Source organism: Marmota flaviventris, chromosome 6 (genome assembly GCF_047511675.1).
Source record: "Marmota flaviventris isolate mMarFla1 chromosome 6, mMarFla1.hap1, whole genome shotgun sequence".
Classification (NCBI taxonomy): Eukaryota; Metazoa; Chordata; class Mammalia; order Rodentia; family Sciuridae; genus Marmota; species Marmota flaviventris.
The window spans coordinates 121699331-121723311 of NC_092503.1; the positions used below are offsets into that span (position 1 = coordinate 121699331).

Sequence of the window (23981 nt, forward strand, 5' to 3'; positions counted from 1 at the left end):
GCTTTGAACTCACAATCCTCCTGCCTTAGCCTCGGGAGCAGCTGGGATTACAGGCATGCTTCCTTGCACCCGCGCCCCTCCCTCAAGATCTTTAGTCACAAGCCATTCAGTTAAACCTTTTCATTTTCAAAAAATGGGCACAAAAGATCAAAGCAGGTCAATATCTTGATCTATTCACCCAGATGGTAATTGTACTCCTTCTTATACAGGAGTATAATCTGATCTTTTTGTTTTCCCAAAAGAGGAAACAAATGGACACAGAACCAAAAAATGAGTAGATGGCAGGCCTGTGTGAGCATTAGGGACACCGTGGGTATGTGACCAGCCTGAAACTCCCCTCCTGCCGGCCCTATGCCTTTTTGGGCCATTCCCCACACCATCAGCTTCCAGACCTTCCAGCTTCTTCCAGCCCCTCCTCCCTGTTTCTCTAGAACTGACTGCTTAGTCAGAAATAGTGAAAAGGAGGGGGGAGCCTTATTGCCATGCCAAGCCTGGCACATAGTTCTCGGAATCTTCTGGATATTAAATGTAGAGTTCTGACTAAGCTTGATGTTCTAGGGCGGGGTTGAGGGGTAGGGAGCAGTTTGTTTGTTGAGGAGTGTTCCTAAGAATAACAACAGGGCGGTCCCCGCTTTGAGATCAGAAAACTGGAGACAGGTCTGAGCATAGTCAGAGCTAGGGCAAAAGGCGCCCACGCCTGACGTCCCGAGAAAACAACGGGAGGAGCGGGCAGGGCGGTCGCCGGGGTCATGAGGGTCGCTGGGCCTCCTGGCCAGTGCCTGCAATTTTCGAGTCCCCGTCCCCGTCCCCACCCCAACCAGGGTTAAGGAGAGACCTTAAAGAGTTTTTCTCATACTACTAGAGAACTTTTTGTTTGTTTTGAGACGAAGTCTCGCTGAGTTGCCCAGGTTGGCTCGGAACTCCCAGGCTAGAGCCATCCTTAGTCCCTCTGCCACCCGAGTGGCTGCGACCACTAATTTATCAGGCGGAAATTTGGGAAACTTTCGTAACTTTTACTCAACCAGATGAATTAGGCGGCCAGAGGCGAGAAAACAATGTCCCCACCGTTAAAGCTTGTATAGGTGTGGGCGAGGACCGGCGACCAACCGTAGCGGCGAGGATGGGATCTGTGGGCTGCTTGTGCCGCCACCTCACCGCCTCCCCAGGGGATCGAAGACTCTCGGGAGTGTTTCCCGGTGTCCGGGCTCCTGGACTGCCTCACGCTGTTCCCCGGCTCCATCCCTCCCTAGCCCTCTCTGGCAGAACTTGATCTGGCCGTTAAGGGGCGGGCTTGCCTCTGCGTCCTGAATCCCCCGGCTGCCACCCCTTAACATCCATTTAAATACCAAGTGCAAGGAAAGGGAGAAGGTTTGGTGGGCTTGCTCTTTCAGACTGGTGGACTGATGTGGAGAGTTACTTTCTTATTCCTACGTAAGACTCGCTCGCTCCCTTAAAATCGGCAATACTGGTTTCTAGCCTTAAATAACTTTAAATAACTCCATCTCCTCTTTTATTAAAAACCCTGTACCTGCCCACTTTTTTCCACATTTGTAAAAAATGATTGTTTTCTTTGGTATCCTTTCTTCATCTTTGGAGGGTGTCAGAACCTTGGTTCTAAGACCAGGAATAACAGCAAATGTATGTTGCCAGTAAAGCATATCCTGGGTTCAAATGCCTGGGTGTTTTCTGAGGCCCATAGGAAAGCAGGACGTGATTATAATCAGGGAGGATACTTGATTTTAATAGCAATATTTTTATTTTATTTAATTTGTGGTGCTGGGGATCAAACCCAGGGCCTTGTGCATGCAGGGCAAGCACCCTGCCAACTGAGCTATATCCCCAGCCCAGGTACTGATTTTGAAAATTCTTTCCACACCTACAGTTATTTTTCCTGATAAACCTCTCCTACATCAAAGTACCTTTGATGCCCCAAATATCACTTCTTCCATCTATAGTACTTCATTCTCTTTATTAATTCTGCAATTCTTCCAGCCTGATTTCCTTGAGGTTATAAAGTGAACATTTCAAAGTATTTGTTGCTAGAGTATGCAGGCAGGCAATAACTTATTGTTTTAATTAAGCATCTGCCAATAACCTTGATTGATTTGGCCATTGGAAGCACTTATTTTCTCCATTAATGTTGTTTCTGAAGATTTCTCTTATCAAACTGGGATTAATAGGTAGGTCCTTCCCCCATCCGTCCCCCCATCCTGCTCACCCTTTCCTCAATATAGGGATAATGGTGTTTAGAGGACCCCTTGTCTAGAGATAATGATCATAAATGCTACTCCAGGTCTAGGGGGGAAAGACTGTCCTATAATAAATCCATATTTCCATGAATATTGATTTACATTTTGCTATACAGTTCAGCTATCATGAGGTTTAAATGTCTCTATTGGCTGGCTGGAAACCTAAGCATCTCTGAAAGATTCCTTCTCCATTTACAGTGCAAGGTCTTCCTGCATAAGCCATTTTCACAATACTGGATTTTCTTTAAAGCCACTATTTAGTAAAAGGTTTAATGGGCTTTGAGGTACACATCAGCTCACAAAATGCTTTTATGTAATACCAATAGTTTTACACTACTGGAGATTCCATACAGGGTGTGGCACATGCTAGTAGGCAAGCACCCTACCACTGAGTTACACCCTCAGCCCTTTTTTATATTGAGACAGACTCTTGCTAAATTGCCCAGACTGGCCTGAAACTTCAGATGCTTCTGCCTCAGCTTCCCCAGTATCTGCAATTATAGGTGTGTGCCATTTTTCCAGCTCAATTTAATTTTTGAATTATCTTTTGTTGATACATTCACTAATAGGCTGGGCACAGTGGCTCATGCCCATAATCCCAGCAAGGCAGGAGGATTGGAAATTTGAGGCTTACCTCAGTAACTTACCAAGGCCCTAAGCAATTTAGTGAAACCCTATTTCAAAATTTTAAAAATGGGCCAGGTGTGGCGGCACACATCTGTAAAACCAGCAACTCAGGAGGATTTTAAGTTTGAGACCAGCTGCAGCAATTTAGCAAGGCCCTAAGCAATTTAATGAGACCCTGTCTCAAAATAAAAAGTTTTTAAAAAAGGGCTGAAAAGTGGTTCAGTGGTTAAACACCCCTGGGTTCAATCTCTGGTACCAAAAAAAGGGGTGTAAAGGGCTGGCAATGTAGCTTGGTGGTAAAGAACCCCTGAGTCAGTACCAAAAAAAGAATAAAAAATTTACTAACACGTTGTGATATAGCTCAGTGGTAGAGTGCTTGCCTGGCATGTATAAGGTTTGATCACCAGTACCATAAATAATTCACTTATTTAAAATTAACCATTTTGATTTATTTTATTTTTGTACTGGGGATTGAACTCAGGGGCACTCAACCACTGAGCCACATCTCCAGCCCTATTTTGTGTATTTTTTAATTTTATTTAATTTTTTTAAGAGAGAGAGAGAATTTTTTTTAATATTTTAGTTTTTGGTGGACACAACATCTTTATTTTATTTTTAGCGCGCTACCACTTGAACCACATCCCCAGCCCCCCCCCCCAGATTTTGTATTTTATTAGAGACATGATCTTACTGAGTTGCTTAGCCCCTCATCTTTGCTGAGGCTGGCTTTGAACTCGCAATTCTCCTGTCTCAGCCTCTGGAACTGAGCCACTGAGCCAGGTTTACAGGCATGTGCCACCAAGCCTGGCTACTTTAAAAATTTTTTTGAGGGGCTGGTGTTGTGGCTCACGGGTAGAATGCTCACCTAGCATATTCAGGGCCCTGGGTTTGATCCTTAGCACCACATAAAAATAAATAAAGGTATTTACAACTAAAAAATAAGTATTTGAAAAAAATGTTGAGCAACCATTTTGAAGTGTGAAATTCAGTGATACTTAGTTCCTTCACAGTGTTCTGCATTCCAAAATACATATATTTTCATGTGGTGCTGGGGATGAAACCCAGGACCTTACCCATGCTAAGCGTATGTTCTATCACTGAGCTATGTACCAGGACTTAGTTCCAAAATATTTTCATCACTCCTAGAACTGATTATTTTTGAGGCAAGATCTCACTAAGTCATCCAGACTGGCCTCAAACTCCTGGGTTTAGTGATTCTTTTGCCTCAGCCTCCCAATAGCAGTGATAATATGTGTATCCTACCATGCCCAGCTCTACAGCCTCTTGTTTTGTTTGTGGTACTGGGGATTGAACCCAGGGCCCTGAACATGCTAGGTTATATACTAGCTCTTTTTATTTTTTGGTACTGGGGATTAAACTCAGGGGCACTCAACCACTGAGCCACATCCCCAGCCCTATTTTGTATTTTATTTAGAGATAGAGTCTCATTGAATTGCTTAGCATCTCACCTTTGCTGAGGCTGGTTTTGAACTTGCAATCCTCCTGCCTCAGCTTCTGGGGTTGCTGTGATTACAGGATGCACCACCAGGCCTGGCCAACCAGGTCATCCTGAAGTATTTTTAAAGAGCATCACTACCCAATCCTTGGGGATTATGGCAGGTGTTTTCCAAAAAGAAAACTCGAGGCTGTTAATTCTAAGATGTTAGCAGCAAGGACATGAAGCATTTCAAAAGAAAAAAAAAAGGGCAGGAGGGAGGGGTAGTTTGTATCTAGGACTTCAAGTCACCCCCCTCCACCACATTTATATAATATATATATTATATAATTTTTTATAGGTGGACACAATATCTTTATTTCATTTTTATGTGGTGCTAAGGATCAAACCCAGTGCCTCACATGTGCTAAGTGAGCACTCTACCACTAAGCCACAACCCAAGCCCCACCCCACATTTTTCTAAATTAATAAGTACTAACAGTTTATCATCATTCCTATTGTATAGTTGGCATAATTGTTTAGGAGTATACAGAGTAAAGATAAAAGTTTGAGTAACTGACTGTAAAACTAGGGTAGTGCCGAGCTTGGTGGTGCACTCCTATAATCCTAGCAGCTCAGAGGCAGAGACTGTGAATTCAAAGCCAGCCTCAGCAATTTAGCAAAGATCTAAGCAACTCAGTGAGACCCTGTCTCTAAATGAAATTCAAAAAAGGGTTGGGGATGTGGCACTACCCCTGAAGTTTAATCCCCAGTACAAAAAAAAAAAAAAAAAAAAAAAAACCTAAGGTAGAAATAGAAGCTCAAACTAGACATGCATAAACAAAATCTGGTGGTGGACTTGCAATGGTATGGCAAAAACTTCTGAATTAGAAACCAGGTTGAACATCTTTGCCGAACCCATGATTTTTTTTTCCTTTCCATTTAAGCAACTATAGTTGTTAGTAACTTATTAGTCTCCCCACAAGTCCACCTGTGAATGTCAGCAATACCTAAGGAAGTGTGGTAAAGTGAGAATAAAGTAACACACAAAAGGCCCCAGGTCCCAGTGTAGTGTCTGCACTACATTACAGCACTCAAATGTTGAGGTCTTTCTGCTACTGAGCACATGTTCTCAGGTGACATCTCCCTAATGTGCTATCTGGGGTAGTTAAATGACAACTATTTTGGCATCCATTCAAAAATAACTATAGACCAAAGCATCAAAAATCCCACTTTAAAAGATGACAGCCGCAACGTGTTTGAAGGACTGAAAGGAAAATGCTGTAAATTTAGAATTCTTTCCCAGCAAAAGTATCTTTCACAAATGAAGCTATTTCAAGGTGAAAGAATTTATAATGAGGGTGAAAGAATTCATAACGTATGTCCTTCAGATCAAAAGAAAATCATACTAAATGGAAAGGTATGTGGTTAGATACATAAGATTTTCTTATTATTTAAAAATCTCTTTAAAAGAGAATTTTTTTTTCTTTTCTATCTTCTTTTCTTTTCTTTCTTTTTTTTTTTTTGTAACTTGGGATTGAACCCAGGGGTGCTTAACCACTGAACCACATCCCCAGCTCTTTTTTATGTTTTGAGGCAGGTATTTGCTAAGTTGCTTAGGGCCTTGTTAAATTGCTGATGCTGGCTTTGAACTTGAGGTCCTCCTGCTTTAACCTCCCATGCTACTGAAATTACAGGTGTGTGCTACTGTATCCAGTAACTTAATATTTCTTGACTTCACCAAGAATAGTGTTGTAGAGTACTCCAACAACTCATTCATCCACTAAAGCAGCTATTAACTTATGAACTTTGAGACTAATAAAAAATCTTACAAAAAAAAAAAAAAAAAAAAAAAAGATGACAGCCAGGGATGAGGGTAGTTAAGGCACTTGAGCATTTAATTCAGGAGCCAGAGCTTGTACCCTCACCTACTGTGAATTCTTACGTTTGCAGTTCACATACCCCGATTTCTGTTGCCATAATTATAGAACTGTAAGAAACAACATATGCATATACCTTCTGACCTCAAAAAATAAAAAAGGAAGACAGACACTAGTAAAATTATGTGTTTATTTATTTTTAAGTAACCAATAAAAAATTGGTTTGAGTTCAGTATGAGTACATAAAAAAGAAAATGGACAAAGTGACAATATAAATTCATCTCTATATTTAAAAAGCAGAGAAACATCAAGTTCAACAAAATATAAAGTTTGCAAACAATAAAAGATACAAGAAAAAGTAAAGTCTTGATACTCAACCATCTACAATACAAACATGGCCTATGGAAGGAAGGGTCTTTAACCTTCCTCCTGAATGGAGGAGCCAGACAGAAATCCCTTGGGGACAAGAGGCCCAAAGAGAACAATTCCAAGGCCAGCCAAAACCTGGCAGTTCTACTGGCGATTTTAATTTTTCATCATTTGAAAAACAAAATGAGCCTTTGTCTTCTTGCAAACACAAACAATCATACATGGGATAAGAGTGTTGATTTATGTTGGAAAACAAGGAGAAGAGGAAAGACATCCTCACAGAGCTAACTTACATTAAACCTAAAGAACACATGGCTTACACCACAAAAATATAATGACATTCAGCTATAGTTACCTTCCAGATACAACAGTCACTTTAGAAAAAAGTCAGCAGCAGAAAACTGAAGTTGGATAATAACAGAGGGCAAACAGCAAAGCCCTGGAGTCCCAACAGTGGGTCTCAACGACAGGAAAAACATGGAGGGAGGGAAGAAAGAAAGACCTCTAATCCACCTCCTCGATGGTGGGGCCAGACCCAGAGCCCCCTTTGGGGGCCTGAGCTCCAAAGCCTCCAGCCCCGGAGCCACCCGCACCCTGGTACAGTCCACTGATGATGGGGTTACACACCTGCTCCAGCTCCTTCCTCTTGTGCTCAAACTCATCCTTCTCGGCCAGGGTGTTGGCGTCCAGCCAGGAAAGGACCTCCTGGCACTTGTCCAGCACCTTCTTCTTGTCGGCCTCGCTGATCTTGCCCTTGAGCCCCTCGTCCTCCACGGCGCTCTTCATGTTGAAGGCATAGGACTCCAGGGCGTTCTTGGCAGACACCCTCTCGCGCTGCACCTCGTCCTCGGCCTTGTACTTCTCTGCCTCCTGCACCATGCGCTCGATCTCCTCCTTGCTCAGGCGGCCCTTGTCATTGGTGATGGTGATCTTGTTGGCCTTGCCCGTGCTCTTGTCGGTGGCCGTGACGTTCAGGATGCCGTTGGCGTCGATGTCAAAGGTCACCTCGATCTGGGGCACGCCCCTGGGGGCAGGGGGGATGCCGCTCAGCTCGAAGCGCCCCAACAGGTTGTTGTCTCGCGTCATGGCCCGCTCGCCCTCGTACACCTGGATCAGCACCCCGGGCTGGTTGTCCGAGTACGTGGTGAAGATCTGCGTCTGCTTGGTGGGGATGGTGGAGTTGCGCTTGATCAGGGCGGTCATCACGCCCCCGGCCGTCTCCAGCCCCAGCGACAGGGGCGCCACGTCCAGCAGCAGCAGGTCCTGCACGTTCTCTGACTTGTCCCCCATCAGGATGGCGGCCTGCACCGCCGCCCCATAGGCCACCGCCTCATCAGGGTTGATGCTCTTGTTGAGGTCGCGACCGTTGAAGAAGTCTTGCAGCAGCTTCTGCACCTTGGGGATGCGGGTGGAGCCGCCCACCAGCACCAGGTCGTGGATCTGCGCCTTGTCCAGCTTGGCGTCCCGCAGGGCCTTCTCCACTGGCTCCAGGGTGCCACGGAACAGGTCGGAGCACAGCTCCTCGAACCTCGCCCTGGTGATGGACGTGTAGAAGTCGATGCCCTCGAATAGGGAGTCGATCTCCAGGCTGGCCTGCGTGCTGGACGACAGGGTCCTCTTGGCCCTCTCGCAGGCGGTGCGCAGCCGCCTCACAGCTCGCTTGTTCTGGCTGATGTCCTTCTTGTGTTTCCTCTTGAACTCCTCCACGAAGTGGTTCACCAGCCGGTTGTCGAAGTCCTCCCCGCCCAGGTGCGTGTCGCCGGCAGTGGCCTTCACTTCGAAGATGCCGTCGTCGATCGTCAGGATGGACACGTCGAAGGTGCCTCCTCCCAGGTCAAAGATGAGCACGTTGCGCTCCCCCTTGCCGGTGCGGTCCAGGCCGTAGGCGATGGCGGCCGCCGTGGGCTCGTTGATGATCCTCAGCACGTTGAGCCCGGCGATCACGCCCGCGTCCTTGGTGGCCTGGCGCTGCGAGTCGTTGAAGTAGGCCGGCACGGTGATCACCGCGTTGGTCACCGGGTAGCCCAGGTACGCCTCGGCGATCTCCTTCATCTTGGTCAGCACCATGGAAGAGATCTCCTCCGGGTAGAACGCTTTGCTCTCGCCCTTGTAGCTCACCTGCACCTTGGGCTTGTCGCCGTCGTTGATCACCTGGAAGGGCCAGTGCTTCATGTCCGACTGCACCACCGGGTCGCCGAACTTGCGGCCGATCAGCCGCTTCGCGTCGAACACCGTGTTCTGCGGGTTCAGCGCCACCTGGTTCTTGGCCGCATCGCCGATGAGCCGCTCGGTGTCCGTGAAGGCCACGTAGCTGGGGGTAGTGCGGTTGCCCTGGTCGTTGGCGATGATCTCCACCTTGCCGTGCTGGAACACCCCCACGCAAGAGTAGGTGGTGCCCAGGTCGATGCCGATCGCCGTGGCTTTGGCCATGTCGGTGCTCCGCTCTCTGGGATCTAAGCTGAGCTTCTGGCTGCGGTGGGGGGACGCGACCCGCGAAGAAAAGCTCGGTCCTCGGTCCTGGATGAAAGTCGAAAGCCGACCGCTCGGGTGTGCGCTCACGGAACGCTGAAAAGCCGCCTATGCCAGCTGCTGCTGCTGAGGCTCACCGTTGCTCAGCCTGCCGCCCGCTGGGGCTTTATACGTCGCCATGGAGCCCCGCCTGCTCCCTCCTCGGCCAATCGCTGTGCCAGATGAGGCTGTCCGGACCGGAATGTTCCAGGGGTTTCTCCTGGCGTTCTGCCCCTGTCCTCCCAGGACCAATCAGAGGCGAGGGTGCCGCCCCTCCCCAGAACTCTCCAGACCCTTCTGGGGTTCACTGGAGGGGAGGGCGAGTGCGCAGGGAGGAGGGAGGTTGTTGTCGCCTCTGTTTCCATGGCTTTGCTGGCGGCCAACCCCTTAGTGTGAAATGACCGCAAGGGCCAGCTTTAGGCTTGGGTTGTAGGGCTGTGAGTTGCTGGTGGGAATCAGACGAGTTCTGAGTGTTTAAGGAAGGAATAAAGCCTGTCAGCGGGACACAGAAATTCGCGGAGGTTTAAGGGGGGGGGGGGGGTTAATGGTGGACCGAAAGGACTGATTGGGCCATATCGCTTGTGCTGCTTGAGGAATGTTTGTCCTCCCGGGTCCGTGTTCCCATCTTGGCTTTAAAATGGAAAGGAAATGCTGTAATAGAGCTTTTACCTTTAAAAAAAAACATTTATTTTTTAGTTATAGGTGGACACAATATCTGTCTTATTTTATGTGGTGATGAGGTTCGAATCTGGTACCTTACGCATGGTAGGCAAGCCCTCTACCTCTGAGCCACAACCCCAGCCCCCGAGCTTTTACTTTTTACATAACTTTTTAACTACATAATGAAATATCCTCGAGTTGGGCGGGAAGGTTTAGGTTTTGAAAAGAAAAGCAATTGTGTAAACAAGCAGTGTTAGAATTAAGGTCCCCATCAGTTGGATCAGCTGTGCCTTCCTCTTGCCCGCAGCTGCCCTCCTTTGAGGGGGAAGATCAGCTTTAGCCTTGTCGTTGTAGAACTGTTGACTGATTGTATGGACTTCTTGGCTGTCGCAATCTGAAGAGTTTAGGCGGTGGAGATGAGTTGTTGGTGGGGACTTGTATGTTGACACAGCCAGGTTTGGAGGGCGTGTCTGATGACGTAGCCCTTTCCAGTAGCGTTACAATGGCGATGCTGCCTCTGACCTCACGGGCTAGTTTAGGAATCTGGGTAATTGCACCGAGCTGGCTCAAAGTTACAGGGCAGGGCGGGGTGGGGGGTGGGGGGACGCCGGCTGATCAAGTTGCATATTAAGGGAGCTCCCACTTGGAGGGACTCCACATCCGGACATTTCCAAACTGGAGCGTAGGCGGCGAGACAGCAGGTTATCCTGGAGGGCTCTGGTTGGAATGTGGTAGGGACGTGTAAGGCCAGTGGATCCTTGTTTGACAAAGTGTTGGAAAGTCTCTCAGTTGGTTTAAGTAAGACTGAGGCGTGGGGGCGTTGTCATACAAGGGAAAGAGGATCTCTTCAGGAACGCTAGAGTAACGGATCGGCGAGAGCTGGTAGAAAAAGGTTTGGATGTACTCTAGAGAGTGGGGCGGGGTGGAGGGTGGCAGAGATGGAAGTAAGACCCTAAGCCCTTTCTGGTTATGCTATTGGCTCCAGAAAACAGGGGTTATATTTCGAGAGAAGGATAAAGAAACTGCCTGGAGCTCCCTCGCTTCTCTGGAGAAATCTTATAAAGGCTTTATTGGGTTCCAAGCAGCCATCTTCAGGGTGTTCCAAATCACTCTCCATGAATTTCTAATAGAGCAAGGAAAGTAGTAAATTCCAAGAATGGTGGTTAATGTGCTGACTCCAGCACATTAATTAATAGGAGAACAGGAGACAGGTGTGATCCCAATAAAATGATCTCAGACACAGGAAAAAGACAATTGAATCAGATCCTGTGAAAAACTGAGAATATACACCCACTTCCCTCTCAGCTCTTTTGAGTAGCTTCTCAGCTACTTTTTTGCTACCATGTCCAATAAGCTCTTTTATCTTGAAAACAAGACATCAATATATTTGTATACCTACTTTCATAACAGTGTTATTCACAATAATTGAAAGGTGTAAGCAATGTAAGTATCCATGTATGTAACAACGCATGGGTAAATAAAAGATGGTACATGCACCTAATAGATATTATTCAGCCTTAGAAAAGAAGGAAATTTTGAAATGTAGCACATAACAGATTAGGATGACCTGCAAAATTAAACAAGCCAAACCACTAAAGGATAAATACTGTATAATTCCACTTAGGAAGTATTAAAAGTAGCCAAAATTCATACAGACAGAAGAATAGGGATTGTTAGAAGGGGGTGGGGTGGGGTCTGGTGTGGAAAGGAAGCTGTTTAATGAGTGTAGAGTTTCAGTTTTGCAAGATTATAGAGTTCTGAAGATTGGTTGGACACCACTGTGATTACACTTACTAGTGAACACATGCCTGTAATCCCAGTGGCTGGGCTCTGGAGGCTAAGCAGGACCAAAGCCAGCCTCAGCAAAGGTGAGGCACTAAGTAACTCAGTGAGAACCCTGTTTCTAAATAAAATACAAAATAGGGCTGAGGATGTGGCTCAGTGGTCATATGCCCTTGAATTCAATCCCTCAGTACCAAAAAAAAACCTTACTAGTGAATGCTACCCTTAAAAATTGTGAAGATGAGCCAGGCACAGTGGCAAACATCTGTAATCCCAGCAGATAGGGAGGCTGAGGAAGGAGGATCTCGAGTTCAAAGCCAGCCTCAGCAACTTAGCAATGCCCTAAGCAGCTCAGCAAAACCCTTTCTCTAAATAAAATATAAAAAAAGGCTGTGGTTAAGTGCCCCGGGTTCAATCCCTGGTACCAGGAAAAAAAAAAGATGTTATGTTTTATGTATATTTTACCCCCAAAATTAAAAAATACACCACTCTGCCTCAGAAACTTCCACCTCCACACTCTCTCACCACTATCACCACTGCCACCTGCTTCTGTGTCCTCTGCCACTTCTGCACAAACTGGGCCCTCATTTGGAGAAGAAATCATATACCCATGGTTGAGGGAAGCAGGGCAGACCCCTCTCCAGCCTTCAGCAACAGTGAGGGCCACCTTCAGGTATGGGGGTTACATGAACCAGCCTGGCCTCACTGCTTACTGGTGACCCAGTTGGGTTTCATGGCTGTCCTCATGTAGCAGCCCAAGAACTGGGATCTTCTTCTTCTTCTTTTTTTTTTGGTACTGGGGATTGAAATCAGGAATCAGGGGTACTCCACCACTGAGCTACATCCGCAGCCCTGGTTTGCATTTTATTTAGAGACAGGGTCTCACTGGGTTGAGGTTGCTGAGGCTGGCTCTGAACTTTCAATCTGATTTGAACTCCTGCCTCAGCCTCCTGAGCCACTGGGATTACAGGCATGTGCCACAATGCCCAGCCCTCCAAGAACCGGGGTCTTATCAACAGTTTCCCCAGAATTACCTGATAGGACTCTAAATTATCTTAACAAAAACCTGAGGCATAGGGCTGGGGTTGTGGCTCAGTGGTAGAGTGCTTGCCTAGCATGTGTGAGGCACTGAGTTTGATTCTCTGCACCAATATATTGTGTCCATCTACAACTAAAAATACTTAAAAAAAAAAACTGAAGCATAAAGTGTATAATTTAGTGTCAACACAACTGGATAGGCAGGACTGGAATCCTACAATGAACCAGTTTTGAAATTGCCTGAAGCAGAATGTGGTTCATTTAGGGATGTTAGAAGCAAGAATTGAGAAGACTGTTTCTCAGGTGATGGATCCAAAATTAAACTGTATCTTCAGGCCACAGATAGAAGGAACAATTCATGGGTTCCCCATGGTTCAGAAAAAGAAGCTGTGCCAGCATCCCATTCAGAACCTGAAAGCGAGGACCATGGCAGGATGATTCCTAAGAATATGCCTGACACCTTTTGAAAGCTACATTTAATTGATGATGATAAAATGGATTCCTGTTAACATAGGATATAGCTTCAAAATGAATATAGGCCAAGATCATCACTGATTTCAAGACTGCAACCTTGTCTGATGGACAGTGTTCAGATTGAATAGGGAGCAAATTTGGCAGTAGGAAGGTGGTTAACTGTGCATGTCCCTGTGTTGTTTTGCCAGTTGACTAGTTTTTTATTGTTGTTTTGGTACTGGGGATTAAACCTATAGACATTTAACCACTGAGTCATATCCCTAGTCCTTTTTATTTTATATTTTTGGGTACCAGGGATTGAACTCAGGTACACTCAGCCACTGAGCCACATCTCCAGCCCTATTTTATATTTTAGTTAGAGACAGGGTCTTACTGAATTACTTAGTGCCTTGCTTTTGCTTTGAACTTTTGATCTTCCTGCCTCAGCCTCCAGAGCTGAGCTGTGGGGATTACAGGCATGCACCACAACACCCGACTCCTTTTTATTTTTTTGAGACAGGGTCTCACGAAATTACTGAAGCTAGTCTTGAACTTGTAGTCCTCCTGTCTCAGCTGGACTAGAGATGTGTGCCACCATGCCCAGCAGTTTCTAATTGGTTTTTCTTTCTTTTTTAAAAATATTTTTTCTTAATTGTAGATGGACATAATACATTTATTTATTTATTTATTTATTTATTTATATGGTACCAGGGATTGAACCTAGTGCCTCACACATGCTAGGAGCAAGCACTCTACCACTGAGCCACAAACCTGGCCCTTTAGTTGGTTTTCTTTCCCCTGTAAGAAGTGACAAAACATGAAACCCTAGAAATGTGTGTTATGAAGAAAAACATTTTGCAGGCTGTGTCAGGGCTTCTACCTGTATTTCAAGGGCTCATGAGTCTTGGCTAGGTTTATTCTCATAGTTGTGTTTTTTTTAGAAAACTGAATGATCATTTGTTACTCTAAATAAATAAATAGAACTCTGCCAAAACAGTATCTCATTCTCTTCCACAGGCCTCGGAAACCCATGGCTGCTGCTAAGGGAACAGCCATAGGCATCGACTTGGGTACCACCTATTCTTGTGTAGGGGTGTTCCAGCATGGCAAGGTGGAGATCATTGCCAATGACCAGGGCAACCGCACCACCCCCAGCTATGTGGCCTTCACGGATACAGAACGGCTTATTGGGGATGCAGCCAAAAACCAGGTAGCCATGAATCCTCAGAACACTGTCTTTGATGCCAAACGTCTGATTGGCAGGAAATTTAATGATCCTGTTGTGCAGTCAGATATGAAACTTTGGCCTTTTCAAGTGATCAATGAAGGAGGCAAGCCCAAGGTGCTGGTGTCCTATAAAGGGGAGAAAAAAGCTTTCTACCCTGAAGAAATTTCTTCAATGGTATTGACTAAGATGAAGGAAACTGCAGAGGCTTTTTTAGGCCACCTGATCACCAATGCTGTGATCACTGTACCGGCCTATTTCAATGACTCTCAACGCCAGGCCACCAAGGATGCAGGTGTGATTGCAGGACTCAATGTGCTAAGAATCATCAATGAACCCACAGCTGCTGCCATTGCGTATGGCTTAGATAAGGCAGGTCAGGGAGAGCGACATGTACTCATCTTTGATTTGGGTGGAGGCACATTTGATGTGTCCATCCTGACCATAGATGATGGGATTTTTGAAGTAAAGGCTACAGCTGGGGACACCCACCTAGGTGGAGAGGACTTCGACAACAGGCTTGTGAACCACTTTGTAGAGGAGTTCAAAAGGAAACACAAGAAAGATATCAGCCAGAACAAGCGAGCGGTGAGGCGTTTGCGTACCGCCTGTGAGCGAGCCAAGAGGACCCTATCATCCAGCACCCAAGCCAATCTGGAAATTGATTCACTTTATGAAGGCATTGACTTCTACACATCTATCACCAGAGCCCGGTTTGAAGAGCTGTGTGCAGACCTGTTTAGGGGTACCCTGGAACCTGTGGAAAAAGCTCTTCGAGATGCCAAGATGGATAAGGCTAAAATCCATGACATTGTTTTAGTAGGGGGCTCCACTCGCATCCCTAAGGTGCAGAAACTGCTTCAGGACTATTTTAATGGACGTGATCTCAACAAGAGCATCAATCCTGATGAGGCAGTAGCCTATGGGGCTGCAGTACAGGCAGCCATTTTGATGGGTGACAAATCTGAAAAGGTACAGGATCTGCTTTTGTTGGACGTGGCCCCTCTGTCTCTAGGGTTAGAGACAGCTGGGGGTGTGATGACTGTGCTGATTAAGCGTAATTCCACCATCCCCACTAAGCAGACACAGATCTTCACCACATATTCAGATAACCAACCTGGGGTGCTGATCCAGGTATATGAGGGTGAACGGGCTATGACACGTGACAACAACCTACTGGGGCGCTTTGACCTGACTGGAATACCTCCTGCACCCAGGGGAGTTCCTCAGATTGAGGTGACCTTTGACATTGATGCCAATGGAATTCTTAATGTCACAGCCATGGACAAGAGCACGGGCAAGGCCAATAAGATCACCATCACCAATGACAAGGGCCGCCTGAGCAAGGAGGAGATCGAGCGCATGGTTTTGGATGCAGAGAAATATAAAGCTGAAGATGAGATGCAGAGGGAGAAAATTGCTGCCAAAAATGCTCTAGAATCCTATGCTTTTAACATGAAGAGTGCTGTGAGTGATGAAGGTTTGAAGGACAAGATTAGTGAATCTGATAAAAAGAAAATTTTGAGTAAATGCAATGAAGTCCTTTCCTGGTTGGAGGCAAATCAACTCGCTGAGAAAGATGAGTATGATCATAAGAGAAAGGAATTGGAGCAGGTGTGTAACCCCATCATCACAAAGCTCTACCAGGGAGGATGCACTGGGCCTACCTGTGGAACAGGATATACACCTGGAAGGCCTGCCACTGGCCCTACCATTGAAGAAGTAGATTAATCTTTTCTGGAACGGGAGGGCTCTAGGGTGCCTATAGGTGAATTTTATTCTCTTCATTTTCAAACACCAATTATGATTCTTGACTGGAACTGAACCTAAGTTAACATTACTTTGGGATTCTAATGGAGGCGTCTCATTCATCATCTTTTCATACTCCATCTTGTCTGTAACTCTGAAATGGACTATTAGGAAAACTTGGCCCCTCTTTGAACCATTTGATGGATTTGATTATCTGTTATTTATTTCCAGCCACCCCAGCTTTCTCTTTCCTGTGTGGATGATTGTCAGTAAATTTGTTCCTAAAGGAAATTACTTCTGGTATCTTTAGGCTATGAGTGTAACTTGAAAAGTAAAGAACAGGAGAGTTCATAGAGAATATATGTTCTCTGATTGTGAGCTCACTGTGAACGATTAAACTGGTAAGGGCAAAGTATTTGGATTTTCATGAGCTCATTGTTTCAAACAAAAAATATTTTTAAATCTTCAGGTACCTTTAGCCTAAATGGAGCAGTTGTTTACTATGGTTACTTCTCATAACCAGTTACATGCAGTTTTAGGATTCAGCTGGGGGTGAGGGTGCAAACCCTGTTTGATGTCCCCATTCATTATAGGTGGGGTCCAGGAGATCCAGTATTTGTGGCTGGGCTCAACTCACAGAATCCATTATGTCCTTTACATGCAGAAACGATTTCAACAAACTCCTGACAAATTTACATTTATGCAAGATGAGAAATGGAAAATTTATAGTCTTATTCCATGAAAAAATATTTTCAGCTATCATATTACATATTTAATTGCATTTGTGTCTGGAAGTGAAACATTACAGTGGGTTATTGCCACCTGGAGCCACAGTCTGTTTAATTCTAATCCTTTATAGAACAGCCCTTGGCAAAAGTATATAAATATGGAGAGTGAGGCTAGGGGTGTAAGCCAGTGTAGAGCACAAGCTTAGCACACCTATGGCCCTGGATTCAATCCCCAGCACCTAAAACAAACAAAAAGAACAAAAGAATTAAAAAAAAAAACAGTAATTAAGGCTAGGAGAAATCTATTTACTGGGAACTTTTGATAAAAAGACTCCCCTGATCTTGGGGGAATCATTTTAAATTTCACTTAGCACAAAGCGATGAATTTTTAAAAACATCCTAACAGTTCTCAATAGAAAGTGTGTTTAGGGTTTGCGCAAATAACGCTGTTTCCCGCAAAAGTGACAGGGAAAAAAAAACCTTGGAAGACAGCAGCCAAACATTCCTAACCCCCGGCGGCCGCTTTGCCTGCGCCTGCGCAGTAGGTGCTGACTCGCCCTGGGAGGAAGTAGGAAGACAGGAAGCCCCGCCTCTTTCCTGGCTTCCAGTCCGGCTGGGCTGTACCTTACCCTCTCCCCTCCGAGCCACGAGAGCCCCGCGCTCTCTTGGTCTACTCCAAGCTTTCGCAGCGCTTCCCTTGCGCCTGCGTGAATCCGCCCCGCCCCACGCGCGGACTCGCGCTCTGGTTCTGGCCCGGCCTCCGGCCCGCGGCACCCGGCGCTTTCCTTCTCGGTACCGCCGGCAGCGCGCGGCGCCAGCACCATGGTGGGTACCGTGACGTCACAAGGGAGCGCCGGCGGGGGGCGCGGGTGTTTAGGACAGTTGGGCGCGGGATGGGACTTCAGTATTTGTTCCTCTGGGCTGGAATTAGGCCCCGGAGCTTTTCCCTCCATCCTTAGTTCGTGCGCCTCAAGTTCTCGGAGGAGACTACTGGGAGCAAATGGGTTTTTTTCCTATGAGAGAAAAATCCCAACGAATCCCAGCGAAAGTTGGTGGGGACAACCTCAAGGAGCACTTTCCCGCCGGAGATAAAACTTCGGGACCGTGCCAGTGGTATACCTTTTGCAGTTTACCGAAAGGAGTGGGTAGGGACCTCAGAACAGGCTGAGCGGGCCCGAGAACCGAAGGATTCAGAGCAGTGTGTCTGGGGCTTTAGATACGGGACTCATTGAGGTGTGTAGAATTATTTGGGATCCAGCCACTCACCCCTTTCAACCGAGTATTTGAATTTTTGAAAACTGCCAAAGATGCAATGGGGCCACTAATACCAGTATTTGAAAATACTGGCAGGGGACACTCCTCCCTATCATGTCCCTTCCAATGTGATGGTTTTGCCCCTCTTGCCCAATAGCTCTTCTACTCCTTTTTCAAGTCCCTTGTGGGCAAGGATGTGGTCGTGGAACTCAAGAATGATCTGAGGTAGGTACCTGTTTCAACGAATCTGTGGAGGGTGGGTGTGCTTCGGGTGTGGAACATACATGAAAATATGAGGGCTGGGCAAGATGGGAGAGATGTCGAAGAAATGAATGACTTGTGTCTTAAGCTTAAAGACTAGCTGGGGAATGTAATCCCAGCTGCTCAGGAGGCTGAGGCAGGAGGATCGCTAGTTCAAAGCCAGCCTCACAAAACAGGAGGCGCTAGGCAACTCAGTGAAATCCTGTATCTAACCAAAATACAAAATACGGCTGGGGATGTGGCTCAGTGTTGAGTGCCCTTGAGTTCAATCCATGAGACCAAAAAAAAAAAAAAATAGCTGGGGAGTTGTATGATGTATTGGAAAATATAAAGAAATATCTAGTTCTTATTAAAGATGTGAAACAGGGTTGGGGCTGTAGCTCAGTGACAGAGCCCTTCCCTAGCATGTGTGAGGTACTGGGTTCAATCCTTAGCACCACATAAAAATAAACCAATTAAACAAAGACATTCTGTCCATCTGCAACTACCAAAACAAATAAATAAATAAAAAGTGTGAGACAGGTCAGAGAATGGAGGTCTCTGAGGTCTCTACATTTTTTCCCAAAAGCAACAGGCTTTTTTTTTTTTTCCTTATTATTAACTTAAATACTCTTTTGTTTCAACTTCCAGAAATCTGAGAATCAGTTACATAAATAATGTATAAATATGTCTTGACAACTTAATAAGACCCAGTCTCTAAAATAAAGGGCTGAGGATGTAGCTCAGTGGAAAGCTCTTGACTAGCACTTGTGGGATCCTGGGTTCAATACCCCAGTAACACAAAGAAAGGGGAACAAAGGGAGTTAGTTAAATTGTGGTATTTCCATATCATATACCTTAAGAATGAGATGAGAAGGCCAGACACAATTAAGGTTGAGGCAGGAGGATTGCAAGTTCAAAGCCAGCCTCAGCAATTTATCGAGGCCCTGTCTCAAAATATTAAAAGGGCTGGGGATGTGACTCAGAGGTTAAGTGTCCCTGGGTTTAATCCCTGGTAACCAAAAATAAATAAATAAATAAAAAGAAGAATGAAATTATAAGGAAAGCACTTGCATGTGGCATGATCACCCTTATGTTAAAGAAAATATAATTGATAATCAGAGATCAACACAGTTCCTTTTGTCTATATACTGCTTTTTCATCCCCTACCCTCTTATATTATTATCTCCTGATTATCTTTCAGGATATGGATTAAATACTGTGTCTTTGGAAAGATTTTTCCTGGTTATTCTAGTCACATTAGAACCCTCTAGCACAGAGTATTTTCTTAGTGGATGTGACTCAGATTTTGATTTCATAGAAGTATGTATTCTGTTTATAGCCTGTTCTTACAGGGCCAGGACCATGTTTAAGCTCACCCCTGTGTACCTAATGCCTAGCTTAGGCCAGGTATACAAGTGCTTAAAGAAAAATAGCTAAAATTTGAAGACCTCCTGTCCACTAAGGACTGCTCTGAATACTTGACGTTCATTAATTCATTTAATCTCACAACACCCCTGTGCATACACCATTGTTGCTGTTTTACTCATAAAGAAACAAGTTTAGATATGCTAAGAAACTTTGAAGTATACAAAACTAGTGAGTGACACAACCAATACCAAAATCCAATTATATCTATTTTTTCTCCCTTATTGTTGATTAAACCCAAGGCCTTCCTTGTGCATGCTAGGCAAATGCTCTACTACTGAGCTCCATCCCTGGCACTTTTTTTGATTGGAAAACTGGGGATTGAACCCAGGGTTTCATTACCATTGCACCCTCAGCCCTTTTCTTTTGTAGTATTTTTAAAATTTTGAGACAGGGTCTCTTTGAGTGGCTGAGACTGCCTTGAACTTGGGATCCTCTTCCCTCTGGCCTCTCAGGTCACTGGGATTATAGGTGAGTGCCATTGTGTTTGGCTGCAACACTTTATTTATTTATTTTTGGTGCTGGATATTGAACCCAGGGCCTTATGCATGTGAGGAGGTACTCTACCAACTGAGCTATATCCCCAGCCCTAAAACAAATTATTTTGAGAGCTGGGAATATAACTTGGTGGTAGAGCCCTTGCCTTGGTTCAATCCTCAACATCATGAAAAAAAAAAAAATTTTTTTTTTTCCAGTTTTGAGATGGGGTCTTGCTAAGTTACCATGGCTAGACTTGGATTTGTGATTCTCCTGCCTCAGCCTCTCAGGTAGCCTGGATGCAGGCAAGCACCACCATACCCGGCTAAAAATCTGCCATGTGTTACAGTCACTTTGCTTAAGTTTTTATTTTTTAATACCAGAAAAATTAGGAAGGACAATTAAAGAGCAGTTATTCTTAGAAAAATTATTGACAACCTGTAGCTTACCATATGTACTTTCAACTACTTCATCCTGTGTTTTCTCTTTTGTTTCAGGCTCATGAAACCTTAAATACACATGAGTGTTTCAGAATCACAATTCTAAGACACTTAAAATCTTGTGATGACATGTAGTACAGTTATGGTCAGGGTGGCCAGGTGGAAGGCTGACCTGGTTTGAATTGCAAAGTAATAAGACCTTGGTTTGTAGAAGTCAAACTAGAAATGGAATTAAAAAACTGTTCAAGTCAGCATAAAAATAGGGATTCATGGGACGTAAAGAAGTGAGACTAATAAGATTTGAAGTTGTAAGACTTAAATATCGATGAAGTCATTGATAGGTATAAAAGAAGTTGGGAAGTTGGGAGGTAGGTAATGTGTATGGCACTGCTTTTTTTTTTTTTTTTTTTTTTTTTTTGTGGTACTAGGGATTGAACTCAGGGCTTTGCAAATGTTAGGCTCAGTGCTCTCCCACTGAGCTACATCCCCTCCAGCCCAGTACTGATTTTTTTTTTTTAATATTTTTATAGTCAATGACCTTTATTTTATTTATTTATATGTGGTGCTGAGAATTGAACTCAGTGCCTCACACATGCTAGGCAAGCACTCTGCCATTGAGCTACAACCCCAGCCCCAATATTGATGTTTTGATAACATTCCTCATTAACCTTTCAGGGGGCTTGAGGATTGGAGAAGGGAAAGGTCATGGCTTGTGCCTGCATCATCAATAATAATACCTTTACTACATATGAGGCTCAGATTCCAACACAAAAAATATGGGCTGGGGATGTGGCTTGGTGAGTGCTTGCCTAACATGCTCAAGGCTGTGTGTTTTATTCCCAGCGCTGTGTTGGTTAAAGAAGAGGAAACACCTACAAAGTGTGTGTGTGGTGTGTTAAATAATTTTTTCCTAAGAATAACTGCTCTTTAATTGCCTTTCTAAAATGAAAAGAAAGGCTCTAGGGCAATATATGTTTAAAAACAGCTGATGGGCTGGGCAGAGTGGTACATACCTGTAATTCCAGCTTTCTCTGATAGGAGGGTAGCAAGTCATCCTGGGCAACTTAGTGAGAGCCTGTCTCTTTAAAAGGGCTGAGAATGTATAGTTCGATGGCAAAATGACTCTGGGCTCAGTCCCCAGTACTGGCAGGACATACAGGGGGACCCTAGCTGATGGTTCTGGGTATCAGACAGACTTGGACTAATGTCTGTTTGTTTGTACTAAACTTGGGCAAGTTACATATCTGAGTCCCTGGATGGTGATAGCTATCTAGGAAAGATAGCTGTAAAGATTATTAAATATAGTTCTATCCCATAATTACTGTTTAATGGTAGCTATTAAGAATGGGTTGGGGGGCTGGGGATATAGCTCAATTGGTAGAGTGCTTGCCTTGCATGTACAAGTCCATGGGTTCAATCCCAGCACCGCACACATACAAAGAATGGGTTGGTTTAGGGAAAGAAGATGTGAGGTCTAAAATAAATCATTCTGGCAGCTCTATCTTTACCATACCAGGGCTTAGGAATGCCCTTTTTGTTCTGCCTTTTCTGGCTTAAGGCCTTGACCTTAGTGATGTTGTCATGCTATCTCTGAAATTACCTCTATGTTGACTTCAGTATAAATTAATTTAGTTCTTTCCCTCTTTGTCCTTGACAGCATCTGTGGAACCCTCCATTCTGTGGATCAGGTGAGAAATAGCAAGGCTCAGAATTTGTTCTTGGGAAGTGAGAGGAAAAACTAAGGGTTGGGTACTTACAACTTGTCTCCTAGGGTTAATAATGATGTTCATCTTCCTTTCTTAGTATCTCAACATCAAACTAACTGACATCAGTGTTACAGACCCTGAGAAATATCCTCACATGGTGAGTTTGGGGTTGGAAAAGAGGAAACACCTCCAAAGCAAAGGTCCTTGGGTGTTTAGAGGAATTTTTAAGGGTGTTTTTACGTGTCTTTGTTTAGTTATCAGTGAAGAACTGCTTCATCCGGGGCTCAGTGGTCCGTTATGTGCAGTTGCCAGCAGACGAAGTGGATACACAGTTGCTACAGGATGCAGCAAGGAAGGAAGCCCTGCAGCAGAAGCAGTGATTGCCACTGTTCCTTTTCCTCTGCCTTTTCTATTGGTTACCCCATAACCTTATGTCTCCCCAATACTTGAGGTGTTTTGTTTTTTTTTTAAGTGATGGCTTTTTTTTTTCCTAAAGGGATTTAGACGATGAGAGGAATAATAGCAAAGAGCAGCTATCCTCTGTTGAGAAGGGAAAGATAAATAGGTTGGGGAACTGCAAAGCCTTTCCTGTCCCCAGCACTTGTCTTTCCATTCATTCCCTGGGGATAGTGGGAGAATTTCTTAACTCTCACCAGGGCAGCCTGTGATTCATTTTGGGGATGGAAAAAATCTGTCCCGCATCGGGAATAAAATTTATGATGCAAATTTGAATTCTGGTTCTGTGGTGTGTTTTGGGCAGGAAGCTGGGGGTGGAGGCGCGGCCGGTAGGAAAGATGTTGAATTTATCCAAGCCCTGGTACTCTCCATTCCCCCAGCCAAGAAACCAACACAACTTCTTCAGCCAGACTACACCATGTCTCCTGAACGTGCCCCTACCTACATGTTTTCCCTTTCTTTTTTTTTTTTTTTTAACTTTTTAATATTTATTGTTTTTAGTTTTCGGCGGACAAACATCTTTGTATGTGGTGCTGAGGATCGAACCCGGGCCGCATGCGGCCAGGCGAGCACGCTACCGCTTGAGCCACATCCCCAGCCCCTCCCTTTTGTTTTTCTCCAAACACAACTGGAGTGCTTGCTGCCCTTCATCTCTGTGTCCCTCCATTAATGTGACACGAAAATGCTTTTGATATTGCCGTATTAATACAGCTATTCAAGTGGTCTGATTTGTATTGTAAGCACAAATGACAGGCGGGAGGCCAGAAGCAGACCTCAGGGATCAGCAGCCTAGTCAATGGGTAGAACAATGTAGGTGGCTCCTTTCCCTCCTGGGGGTGGGGGGGAATGGTAGTGGGCTAAAGCAAATATCTGGATTTTATAGGCCTCATTTTAGGGTGGGACAGAAGAGTAGTTCCTCTGCAGTTCATTGTATGGGGGTCAGCTGATCCATTAGGGTGGTACTGAAGTGTGGCAGCGAATTTCCTGGGGCTAATTGTATTGGTTGGCTGACCAATTAGGGTAGGGCAGTCAGGTGCAAGTTCCTTTTGTGTTCCTACCCTATGGCTGAGGCCTGGGTTTTTAAATGTCAAAAGCTTCAATTTTCCTTCCCACAAGGCTGGTGGGGGAATACCTACAGATGGGGTGAATGTCCCGGGACTTATTTTCCGTATCCTTCAATAGTGGGGAGAGTGGAAATTACTAAATTCCAACTCCTCATTCAGCAACTGTACGGTAACTGCGCAAGCTTTAAGGGATCTTTGAGGCCACCTAGCGAC

The 23981-nt window shown here is 45.0% G+C and overlaps 3 protein-coding genes across 3 annotated transcripts; 2 read left to right on the forward strand and 1 right to left on the reverse strand.

Annotated features, from left to right (window-relative positions):
• Positions 1 to 6367: 6367 nt before the first annotated feature.
• Positions 6368 to 9157, reverse strand: LOC114084050 (heat shock 70 kDa protein 1). The gene has a single exon (XM_027925248.2). It carries the CDS (start codon positions 8988 to 8990, stop codon positions 7065 to 7067), a length of 1926 nt encoding a protein of 641 aa, XP_027781049.2. The 5' UTR covers positions 8991 to 9157; the 3' UTR covers positions 6368 to 7064.
• A 1190-nt stretch (positions 9158 to 10347) lies between these two features.
• On the forward strand, positions 10348 to 16390 carry LOC114080340 (heat shock 70 kDa protein 1-like). The gene is made up of 2 exons (XM_027921911.2): positions 10348 to 10429; positions 14019 to 16390. The coding sequence occupies exon 2, from the start codon at positions 14032 to 14034 to the stop codon at positions 15955 to 15957; it is 1926 nt and encodes a 641-aa protein (XP_027777712.2). The 5' UTR covers positions 10348 to 10429; positions 14019 to 14031; the 3' UTR covers positions 15958 to 16390.
• A 905-nt stretch (positions 16391 to 17295) lies between these two features.
• On the forward strand, positions 17296 to 22980 carry Lsm2 (LSM2 homolog, U6 small nuclear RNA and mRNA degradation associated). The gene is made up of 5 exons (XM_027921921.2): positions 17296 to 17528; positions 18115 to 18182; positions 22200 to 22230; positions 22346 to 22405; positions 22503 to 22980. The coding sequence occupies exons 1-5, from the start codon at positions 17526 to 17528 to the stop codon at positions 22626 to 22628; spliced, it is 288 nt and encodes a 95-aa protein (XP_027777722.1). The 5' UTR covers positions 17296 to 17525; the 3' UTR covers positions 22629 to 22980.
• The last annotated feature ends 1001 nt before the right edge of the window (positions 22981 to 23981 follow it).

Excerpts from the sequence above, each read along its gene's own strand:
- LOC114084050 (XM_027925248.2), bottom strand. The coding sequence starts at position 8,990 with ATGGCCAAAGCCACGGCGATCGGCATCGACCTGGGCACCACCTACTCT.
- LOC114080340 (XM_027921911.2), top strand. The coding sequence starts at position 14,032 with ATGGCTGCTGCTAAGGGAACAGCCATAGGCATCGACTTGGGTACCACC.
- Lsm2 (XM_027921921.2), top strand. Across the intron at positions 18,183-22,199 it reads GAACTCAAGAATGATCTGAG|CATCTGTGGAACCCTCCATT; the intron begins GTAGGTACCTGT and ends TGTCCTTGACAG. Across the intron at positions 22,406-22,502 it reads CTGAGAAATATCCTCACATG|TTATCAGTGAAGAACTGCTT; the intron begins GTGAGTTTGGGG and ends GTCTTTGTTTAG.